The 11965-nt window shown below is 37.0% G+C and overlaps 1 protein-coding gene across 2 annotated transcripts in view; it reads right to left on the reverse strand.

Moving 5' to 3' along the window:
* Nucleotides 1-11965, reverse strand: part of ZNF407 (zinc finger protein 407) — a 333641-nt gene that overhangs the window by 126310 nt on the left and 195366 nt on the right. For both annotated transcript variants that reach the window (XM_017819557.1, XM_017819558.1), the window contains exons 6-7: nt 8691-8774; nt 372-492 (exon numbers count right to left, since the gene is read on the reverse strand). In XM_017819557.1, coding sequence (XP_017675046.1) covers nt 372-492; nt 8691-8774 — 205 coding nt within the window. The remainder of the gene's footprint in view (nt 1-371; nt 493-8690; nt 8775-11965) is intronic.

The following is an 11965-nucleotide window of genomic DNA, read 5'->3' on the forward strand; positions in this document are numbered from 1 at the left end:
TCCTTTCTTGGTGAACTGGTTTCAACTCAACCGAGAAAAATTCCAGAACCGCAATTGATTTGAAAAGGCGATGCAGATAAGTGGCCTCGCCATGGAGAATTTTAACAGACACTAGAGCAGCTGTGAAACAAACACTCAACATTAGCACTGTAGTGTTACCACTAAAAGGTTTCCCATCATTTGTTTTTCTTTATAAAGTAATACCTAAATACTGAAGACTAAGTTTTTAAATGCAGCTCCTAATTTAATATGCAATTACTGCTGCCCTGATGGTGTTTTAATGGCAATATATTTTTATTGGTGACTTCAAATGAACCTCATCTGATCACCTTAACCCTTCTCTCATCATGCTTTAGTTAATGACTCATTACCTGTAGTCACACCAGGGACATCTGTAAGGCTTTTCTCCAGTATGGACACGCTTATGTCGTGTCAGATGCGATTGCGTTGTGGAAGCGAAGTTACACTCATCACATTTAAATGGTTTCTCTCCTAGAAGTTGACAAGAGAATCATTATCAGTTTTCATCAATAGAAAAGGAAGACAAGTTCAAATTTCTGGCATATCCCTTGAGATAGCTTTTATTCTGTATATATACGGCAAACACAAATACAAAATAAATTTCCAAATAAAATGTACTAATTGAAAAATATGATATATACTCATCAGTATCCAGCTCACTTCCCATGTGGTGTTACACAGCAGAAAAAAGGAGGAGAAAGAACTGCACTGAAATAGAGTAACCGTGTTACTGGTCTTATTTCATGAAAATATAACCAGGCATTCTTCTCACCCTGCACCTTCTGTTAAAGTTGGGTCAAGAACAGCCCTGCAAACAACACTGTTGAAGACAGAAGGTGAAAAATCAGGCTAATGCTTGTATTCAGAACTTGCTCAGAAAGGAACATCTCCAGGTAGAAAGCATCTTTGTCTCCAGTCATGGATTTTTAATCTTATCCCTTAAATAACATAAATAAACCAGGACTGAGAATATGAACCAGAACTCAGTGCTCCATTCCCCTCTCTTGCCTGCTAGTCTTCTGCCCTTGTGAATCTTTTCTGAACAGTAGGCCAATTTTCAGCAAAAGGACTTGAAAGGTTAATGAAAAAAAACCCAAACAAAAAACCAACAACCAAACCTAGACTAGGACAATAATATTTTTAGAAGACTAAAATTCAATCTCTGCTGACTGTGCAACTAAACTGAAAATTTCTATGAGATTGCTAATTGAAGAAAACTAAAAATCTCTAGTGTCTAATTTACTATGTGAAAAGAGTACTTTTCCTTCCAGTGGAAGGGTCTACCCCTTAGAAGGTACCAAAATAAAATCTCATGACAGATACACACACTGTGATGCCTAGCTATGAACCTGCATCCCATTTTTCCAACTGGTTGTCCCAGAAATATTCTAGCACATGTAGTTACCATATAGGGAGGAAACAGGTTTCTTTTTGTATGCAAAAGACTAAAGGCAGCTCCTAACTTAGGTGATCTTCTCTGCATTGTGCAAGCCTTCAGAAGTATTTATCCTAGAGATTTCATAAGGATTAAGAAGTCTGGACAAAACTCCAAGGGACAGACATGTACCTTGTAGAATATTCAGCGCTCTACAACTGGTAGTATCAAAATTGAACCCTAAGCCTATTAGCAGGTACAATGTGAAGTTTTTCAGACTGCCAGAAGATATACCACCAGCACAAGACTATCAGTAAAAGTGGCCTTCTGCAATCAGTAATTAAAGGCCACTCCCAAATGGCCATGCCTCCAAGCCAAATTTTTCAAGCCTGTTTATAGCATGAGACACTCAAGACTTCAAAACAAACTTTGCCAGAATATTTGCCAGAGGAGAGAGAGAAATCTGCATTTTTCATTCTTGGAGATTGTTGGGGTTTTCCCTCCCAAGGGAAAAAGATATGCAAGGTCCTCAAGGCCTGAAAAGCCTGTTCTGCTGGACAAAAGGACAACAGAGTAGCTTCTGAAAGCTCCATAAAGACTTGGAATAATTGCTTTTAGCAGTTGCTGGAGAGAATACCAGCTGCTGTTTTTCAGTTATTGTTTCATGGGACAAGGAAAGGTGAAGGGGCAGGGCATAAAGCTGAAGCCTCTACGCTGGACAAATTGAGACTGCTAGAAAGTATGTCTTTCCTGCCCCAAATGGGGTTTTCTTGACAGACTCTGACACTCTGCTCTGGAGAAGCTGATTCTCCCAGCAGCTTGAATGGTACTAGCTACTTCTTCAATTAAACTCTCTGGGAGGCCACAGACTCCCTAGCAACATAACCTGTTCTTGAACTGAAGATTTCTTGTTCTGATTTATTTCATCATCTAGTATTAAAGAAGATAGCAACATTTTGAAGCCTAAATAGAAAAGTCACAGGTATTTTAGATAACATACATATTTATTTTAACTGCTTTCATTTAAAATGCATTAGAACCTCGCCAACTTGCCCCCCTGTAAAAAAGGCAGATCTGAACTGAAAGTAGATTTTTAGTTGGCCATTCAAGGGAGAATGGATCAAGTAAAGGTTTGTTGCTGTGCCACAGCAGGGCCAGTGGGGCTGTGAGCCAAGCAAGTGCCCATTGAAGCCAGGAGGTCTTGCAAATTCCATCGAGACCATAAGAAAAATTATAATCCTTGCCCACTGCTCCAGGAAGTTTCTCCTTAGGAAAGCTTTGAGGCTAACTGCTCCTTTCAAGTGGACTATGTGTAAATCTCACCTGACAGAAAATACATCACAGCAGCACCACAAAACAAAAGCCAACCAAATCAGGAGGAAAAAAGATGGTTTAACATAGCCTGTAAGTCTTAGTAGTTGCACATGGGAAACAGTATCTTTATGGAAAATTAACCAGGTTGATAAGTACAGCTGAAAAAATCTAAGAGACAACTAGGTATTTCCTGTGGTTGGGGGATGTTGAAGACTATATTATCTGTAGCAGGAGTACTTTTATTTATTTGTTTATTTATTAAAGTTTTCCACAGACCTACTCATTCAAGTATTTTTTGGCTTCCCTATCTTTGGGCCAGAATGCTTCTTGTAAGCTTTTGTGCTCCAATTTTCCTTCCACTCTTCATGCCTTCAGACATTTCAGGCAATAAAAATATTTTTTTTAATATGGGCTGCCACTAAAAATTCCAGGACTCTTCTTTACCTCCAAACAAGTTTCTAATTCATACAAAATTAAAATAACACAAAAAAATTCAATATTGACAATATTTTTTAAACAATAAAAACCATATGTAAAAACTATAAAATAGTATCCAAAAATGTACAAGGACAAAATTTACTTATTTAAAGATCAATAAAGCTAAAAAAACCCAAACCACCCTACCCTCCCATTACTATTACAGAAGACTTGTCTGTGCCTCACCATGAAAAAAACCCGATAGGTGCCCCAAAACGACCCAATGGTCAAGAAGCTGTGTGTGTGGGGGGGAAACGTAAGGATATACATTCCAAGATCAAGGACCCACTTTCTGGGCCTTTATTTTGTTTTTAAATACAAGTACTTTCAAAAAGCTCCATTTCCTGACCATGGATCACAGAAGAAGTGGGTTTGCATTTTTGACAATACTGCAACCAACTTCTGAAATGTGTCAGTTGTTTAAGTCACCTAACATGAAAAATCTGAGCTCCAACAATCAAAGTTTGTGAAAGCAAATGATAAAAGGGTCAGTTCATGGTGCGCACCAGACTATAAAAGCATTTATTAAAGCTGCTGCTAACCAGTAAGCCTCGTCAGCTCTACCCATTCTGTTCTTCTTAAACCATGACCGAAGTTTTCTTTTTCTCTTGCCACTAGACAATTTCTTTGAGGTAGGGAGAGAGTTTTTAAAAAAACAGGTTTTTGGCGTCTTTTCTGGTCAAAGGTTTGCTATAATCAAGTTCCACATTCTGCTACAAATGTTGGCATAAATGGAAAAGAAAAGCAACAGAGATGCTCTTCAAATTTCACCTCTTCCCTTGCTGAAAAGAGCAATAAGTCTCCTTATTGTGCTACATTTTCTGTAGTATTCAACATTATAATTTTTTTAAGCTGTGGTGGGGAAGTTGAAGAGAAGAGGCTACATTTTACATTAAATTCAATGCCGAGTAATATAACTACACATTAAAGTAAAAGAGCAGTTCACATGAGAAATAGAAACACAAAGTGAGTCACTCATCTGGATAAAAACACATATACTATTAAATTTTCTTTCTTTATTACATTGACCTATAAATGTCTTGAGAAGCACAAGATTGAAATGAGTGAGCAGAAGTAATCATACAAACAGTGATCTGTACGATATAAGCTACCATCTTCAAAAATTCATGAAAATATTTGAACAAAGACACGATCTTCTTAAGCAGCTCCATAAGCTCATGGTGACTGCCATGCAAGTGCTGTACTTAGTGTACAGTAGGTGTACTTACCTGCTAACACCCTACTGCTGTAATGTAATTCTGTCATGACCAGGAAGATCCCACCACAACCAACACATGAGAAGCAAATGTAGACTGTCATTGTGTAGAAGATGAGGATGGGGTTTTTGCAATTTGCAGGAGTACTAACCAACATTAAAAAAGGGATTTCATACAAGAGAACACAGGCTGTTACTGATCAGCACTCTTGGACTGAGCCAGCTACTACAGCACAAACTGGAAGCAATATGTTGAAGAATGGAAAACTAGAGTGATACCAAAAGACAAACAAAGGAGGAGAACAGAACAATAAGAACACAAAAAAAAGATATTTTAAAATTATTAAGTGTTTCCATGTTTGCATTTCAAGCCAGAAATAATTACGCTTTTTTGTTTTTTCTCTCTTATGTAATTTCCTAGTTGATCATGATTAAGGCAAAATATTAAAATTATGTGATATTATATGCTTCTTTCGCGTATGTGTGTGTGTATTTTTGGTGAATGATTTAGGAGGCAGTTATTTTTTTATTACAAAGTTCAGATAATCACTTAGATTCTTTGTGGAATGCAACTAATTCTAAATTCAGTGAATGCTAAAATTTGCAATGTTATTTATTTATCTTCCTATCTTCAGGCAGATTTTCTTACTGGAACAAAATACGACTCAAAAGCACTTGCTTCGGGATGACTCAAAAGATGAAATTTTTTATTCCCAGTCTTGTTGACACACCATAACTATGGCATATACATTCTTGCAGCACCACAAGCTGTCCCTTATTTACCACGTAGCACTGGCTGATACTGCAAGCGGCCCAAGTTTCTTCAGACAGTTTATCACAGCCTAGGCAGCCACAAGTGTCTATGGTAAAGCATTCGACAGACAGAGATGTAAGTATTCTTTACAGTGTGATAAAATTCCGGTCAAACTCTGGACCACTCCAGGTTGCCATTGCTTCAATTCACAAAACAGAAAATCAGGTCATGGATATTTACATAGTCAGTAAAAGACTTGCAGAATTCTATAGACAGATTCTTTCAGAATAGGACTGTAAGAAGGTGCATTAAGATAATAAAATAATGACAGAACGTTTTCCCAGGACAAAATCAGTCAAGGACTTATTCTATGTTCAAAGTGTGCATTTCTCACAGGACCACATTAGCCACTAAGGACATAACGTATTTAACACTGAATAAAAATGTCAACTGGTAAAACATCAGAAATCTTGACGGGTCAAATTATTTGTTCCTACTTTACAGTTGAGAAAGCCTCTATCAAGGAAATCTGCATCATGTTTGTAAATACATAAGTACAAACATTTTTCAAGTCTTAAAACTAATGGCTTTTTCTTTCAGTTTAACATTCCTGCACTTCTTTTCATTCAAAAAGCAAAAACATCTCTTCAGTGGGTAACATCCTATTTACCAAACTAGTCCCTACAGTTTGCTCCAAGAGTGACCAAGGGCCATATTCTGTCATTTTTTCCACACCAAGTTATACTTCTTGCTCCCTTTAATATTTCCAAAGAAAATGCATCTTTCACTAGATAAAGGTATTTCTCCAGGTAGATACAAATAATCTCATCTAAAAAGAGAAGAACAGAGTAAGAAATACCAGAATCAGGAGTATCAAAAGTCTAAGTGGTTGATCCTACAGGCAGTCCTCTCTTGTGTCAAATATCTAACAGCAGCTGAACATTTCTCTGGGGTGTCAGGACATCTCAGGCCTTGAGGCTGGGATGAGAGTAGGCTTGTTAAGTTGGTTAAGACTCCCTAACTACATGTGAGGATTTGCTCATTTGCCCTTGAATGAAGGGTCTCTGACAAGTGATAGAAGTAATCTTGGATTGGAAGATGTTCTATGTCAGCCCCCTAGACAGCTTGTACTACAGTAGGGAATTATTTAAGCCATTTAGACTATTTTTGATACCTATCCCTTTCAAACCTGATTGTAATTTGCTTTGGCATTCTGCTTGGGGAAAATTGTGCCAACTGGAGACAGAGGAAAAAAAGGTACAAAGAGGAGTGCATGCAGCTAATGACTGAGATAGAGTTGAGCACCGGATGAAAATACAAGGGAACCCATGTAAGTGCAACAATGCAGGCAAAGGTGGATTGTGTCATTCTCCTTGAAACAAATAGAAGCTACAGATAATTTTTCTGCTAAAGAATCTTCTCTGATTGTTTGTGCCACAGAGGCAGATAAATGCCAAAAAGATAGATCCCTCTGCCTCTGAGATACTGTCCTGTATAGTATAAAGTTAATAGCAAAGTAATAACGAGTCTCCAGTCCTGACATAAAATATAAAGTTATGCTTGCTAGATGCAAGCTTCATGATCTATAACCTGTAAATCCCTGTGATCATAGCACAAGAAGCCTCTACCACACTGGTAAAAGAAGGGCAAAATGCCTTCAAAAACCTAGACAGCTTTTCACCAGGAAAACACCATATTTTCAGCCCAATTTTGTACAGAAATCAGGAAAATATTTTTTCTATTGCTTGTGGCCTAATGATACAAAAAAATATAAATATATATTTGATTATAGGGACTTACATTTAGGAGAAACCAGATCTGCACTCACATAATAGGTAAAGACAAGAAGGGTGCGTACAAGAATTTGCAGTTCTTCTACTTCCCCATTCTGAAATGATTGTTTACTATTTGTGTGGCTGCATGAACTGTGAGTCCTAGACATATGCAAGACCCCAGTGTGTCACATGGTAGGCCAATAAAATCAAGGGGTAGTTCCTATCCTACTGAGAACAATAATTTATTTCTCCTAAAGAAAAACATTCTTAGCCCACATTTGGTCAACTTGTGCTAATACGTGAAAATTTTTCAAAGCTCCAGAAAAATGGAAGCTGTTAGTTACAACTGAAGCATACAGCTTCTATTCCAGTAGTTGTAATTGCTCCTGTTATAGTTCAGAAAGTGTAATACTAAGAGAACTTATTATATTTACTAAATGACTTTTCTTGGTCACTTGAAAAACATAAACTTCTGGCAGTGAATGGGAACTGACTGTGGCAGTACTATCCCACAAACTGATGTTCCTTATTATCAGAAAAAAAAAATTCTGAAAGTAGGATTACTAGCTAGATTTGCAAGTAAAATTTGGCCCTGAATATACTTTTTTTTTGGGGGGGGGTGGGGTTATCCATTTTAAGATATTGCCTGACTGGCACTGAAAACCCCACCTTTTTGAAGGCATCAAAGTCTCCTCTAAATATGGTTGCTCAAATAAACTAAAAACAGGGTGGGAAGAATGGTTTCAAGATCTCAAGAAAGAGGGTAGCTGCTCTCCAGGAAATTACACATTTAGATGGTGTATGTTCTGAATGAAGATTAGTTTATACAGGGACATAATAAAATCTCCCACCGTGATTCCTTTACAAAATCCATGGAAATTTCATGATGTAACAACTATAGCTTCTCATTTGTTAGACATTTCTTTCCACTGTACATTAGACAATGGTTACTTAACTCATACGTTATCCTCATGATAGCCAGTAAAACAAAAAACTACACTGGCTTTAACAGCAACACTTCTACGTCTGTTTGAACAAAATCTATTCAAATAATCAAACACTTACAAGGAACTACTAAAAAGCACAATTAAAGTAGAATGTATTAATAAATGTTTAATACTTACACCTTTCCTGGTCTTCTGAAACCAAGAACCAATTTAATTTTGTCTGATATTAAAATTTTATGACCAAGTGGTAGGAAAGCTTTACTAATTCTGGAAGAGAAATCTTGCTTTACATGCCAGCCATGTGGTAACTCTTAAAGTTGCACCTATTAATTACATACTATCTTAAAATTACAAAAGGGCAACTGAAACAACACTATGCCTCAGTCCAAAATAATGGATTAATCTATATGTAGTCTCTAATTTTCACCCAGGGACATTCTAGCAGACTCTTGTAAAATCTTCACAGTAGGTAATCTATTTGGGCCTCAGAAAAAAAAAATAGTAGACTTACCATTCATTTAAAGAAGAAAGCCAGTCTTTACAATTCTAATTCCTTCAGAAAAAAAAAACAAAACAAACAAACCAAAAATACCCCCCACCCTCCCCCAAGCAATTATTCAAACTCCCAGCTAACAGATTTGATGCAGACTTTGGGCATACCGATTTTACAAAAATGAGAAAAAGCAAAGTAAACAATGAGCCAATGTATTATTTGTGCTGTAACGTGCTATTTGACTTGTCTTACTGTCCAGTGTAGAGGGACTCCCTTCCTGGAGAAAATATAGCAAAGAGTAAAGACAGCTTTACTGACCTGTGTGCTGCCGCCGATGCTTGGTGAGGGCATGACGTGTCCCGCCGGCAAAGCCACAAAGGTCACAGAGGAACGACTTCTCGCCTGTTGCAACAATAAACAGATGAGGGACTGCGGAGGTCACAGATCATTAAAACATATCTATCAAGGCTTTCAGGGTTACTAATTCCTCCAATCAAATGTTTCCATGTAAATATGTCAAATGGGAATGAAATTACCACTGCGGTTTATTGACTGTGATAAAATCTGAAAAGCACCACTGAACATAATTACATACTTGTCAGACCCATAAAAATTAGCTTTATTATCAATGGAATGGTTTTGTACAACTTCATTTCTGTTAGATGTCTTCCAGATGGGGCTGCTTTATGCACTTGAACAGTTTTTATGCATATCCTGATTTTTTACAATTCCCATACATCTGGCCTTTCTGTGCTGAGTAAAGATTGCTTGGAAAAAAAAGTTAATATACTGTATACATGATTCTGCTTAAATAAAATATATTCAATTTACTAACAAATTAAAGGTACTGAGAAATTTTTAACAGACTAGGTCACAGTCATCTTTAGTTACCCTCTATTTATTAGTAAGTATTAAATTATTTTCTTGAATACAAGAAGAGTACAGGCAAGAATAAAATCCATATTATTCAGTACCAGTGGCAATTCAGCACTGTTAATGCTTCTAAAGTTTTCATGACATAAAGAAAACAGGTCTTGGGATTGCTACTGAAATTGCAGCAGAACTTACATTGTTCATCTTCAAATGACAATTCTTCATTCCAAACCGCTGGACCAATATGAGAGATTTTGGCAAACGGAATACTCATTAAAAGTGCATAAATGCCCTCTTTTCAGTATTTTTTTTTTAAAAGAGAAACTAGGATTTTGCCCTGTTGCCTATTAATACAGTCTATCATTTAACAGCAATATTTTTGCCCAATATATACTAACATGCACAGCAATCTCAGCCCATAAAGGCCACATGGAAGGTCATTATGAATTAATAACGCTTATCTCAGGTATGGACTCAAAAACCTCAGATAAGACTGAAATTTTTAAATTTTTTTTAGAAGAATTGCATTAGTCATTTGGAGCCAAATTGTCTTCTTTTGCAATAACATAGTGGAGAGGGGTCTGGTAGGGCAGTGATGCTGAACTCATTGAAACTAAGTCTCCTTCAAATTCTTCACAGTGGGAAGGAAATATAGTTCCTACAAGAAGGTTGGGTTAAGAGGTTGGGTGTCAAATTACAAAGTCCTCCAGTGAAGACAAAGGGGTGGAAACCTTGACGCTGTTTATTCCCACATAACCAAGCACACAGATACACAGACTGTCTGGAAAGTCACAGTGCCCCAGTTAACTCTGAATGCTGTTCATACAAGCAAGAGACCATCTCACGAGTGGGAGCTCCCTGGAGAGCACCACAGAGATGAGCTGCCCTCTCCCATCAGTGCTTTGATGAGGGTCCTGAGGATCTCCAGCTCCTCACTCTGGTTGCCACAGTGAGGGAGTCCTTGGGCCCTGTGCTACCAGGAGGAAAGCAATTCCTCCAAAGTTTCCAAGGCAGCTGCAATCTTACCACTGAAAGGGAATCACTGAAATGCTGATTAGCCTCCAACACATAGCTAGGCTATGAAAAGTGATGGGCACACGTTTCAGAATTTCACCATTTCAGAATAAAGCAAATATTGTATTGTTATTTTCTGCATCCAAATCCAGTCAGGTGAGGCAGAGTGAGACTTTACAGGACTCTGGGCTTTTTTGAAAATTTGGTTGATTGAGAGTATCCCAAGATAGTATCTAAGGTGTAAAATAATTTCAGTACCTCTTTTGGGAGTCAATTCTAGCTATTTCTGATTGTAATTGAATCTAAAAAAAACCAACAGAAAAAGCAGAATGGAAACCTATCCTACTATCACTTGAAGAATGCATTTGTGCTAAATGATGTAACAAAGTGAATTTTAGTGCGAAATGTTTGTCAATAATATTATTGCTGAGGTTATGCATGATTGTTACACAGAGACTTCTGCATAAACTCAGGCTTTTCTTTAGATTATTTGTTGGCATTTTTTAAATCAGGATCTTCAGCATGTAGCATTTCAATTCATCAAAATATCAAAGAAAAGGAATAGAATGACTACACATAATGCTTGATCATAATTAATATTAATTTAATTAATTAATCAATTTTAAGTATAAATCTTTCTAACTAGCACTAATGTCTAACACCCCAGCATTAAATTCACACTTTAAAGTTAAATGCTATTCCATGCCTACCAAGAAATTGCTCATCATCTATATATTGTCATAAATTAGCTCATGTTGTGTTTAACATCTAGGAGCACACTTCAGTATGGCCTGCAGCTTCATACACTAATGAGAACACAGAGCACCCATAGCATCTTTGCAGGCTCACATATTTACTGGGTAGTTTATATTTGGGCCTTTGCAACAGATTTTGAACCACAAGAAATGATTCAAAACCAACCAACAGCTTTAAAGTAGGGAAACTGATCCAGCCTGTAAAACGATTTGCCACTTAAATACTCCACGCTCCTCTACGTCGGATCTGGGAGGTCTCATGCAGGCAGGGCTCTTGAGGGAGTCAGTGAGGCTTTGGATCTACAAATGTGAGACTTGAGGAGATTTGGCCCCTGCTTTTTAAAGCATCTGACTTTTTGCAACATTTGCTTTCAGGCATATTAATAAATTAATTATCTGTTTTGTTGTATGTATCATGGTACACGCACAAATACAGAAATCCACACAAACACACAGAAATCTTCTTCACTTGTGACTTTATGTTCAATTACACAGTATTTTTTAGCCCTGAAGCTTGATGTAGGTTGAATGCCTCATATCTAGACATAATACTTCATTTGATGTTATGAGCATGTATTGATACACAGACGTATTTTACATTCTTCTGGATATGCTTAACAATTTTATCATTCCAACCTCAGAATTTGAGACTTTTTAACTTTTAGGAAAATGTAAAGGCAATATTTCACTTGCTGTACAGGGGGCTGATCTAACTTGCCATGTTTATATGATAGCAGAAATGCAATAGAAAATGGTCCTTTTCTTAACAACTTGAATTAGTTTCAAGTGTGCCATTTTGCATTCAAATGTAGAAAGACACGGAAACCAATCCTTTATTTTCTATTAGAAAACAGCCACTGTCCCCTATCTCTCATTATGGTGCAGACTACAAGACCTAACAACAAAAATCCATATTATTGATCTAGCCAAGTCTCCACAATTATTCTTTAG

Source organism: Lepidothrix coronata, unplaced genomic scaffold (genome assembly GCF_001604755.1).
Source record: "Lepidothrix coronata isolate B3197 unplaced genomic scaffold, Lepidothrix_coronata-1.0 Scaffold75, whole genome shotgun sequence".
Taxonomy (NCBI): domain Eukaryota; kingdom Metazoa; phylum Chordata; class Aves; order Passeriformes; family Pipridae; genus Lepidothrix; species Lepidothrix coronata.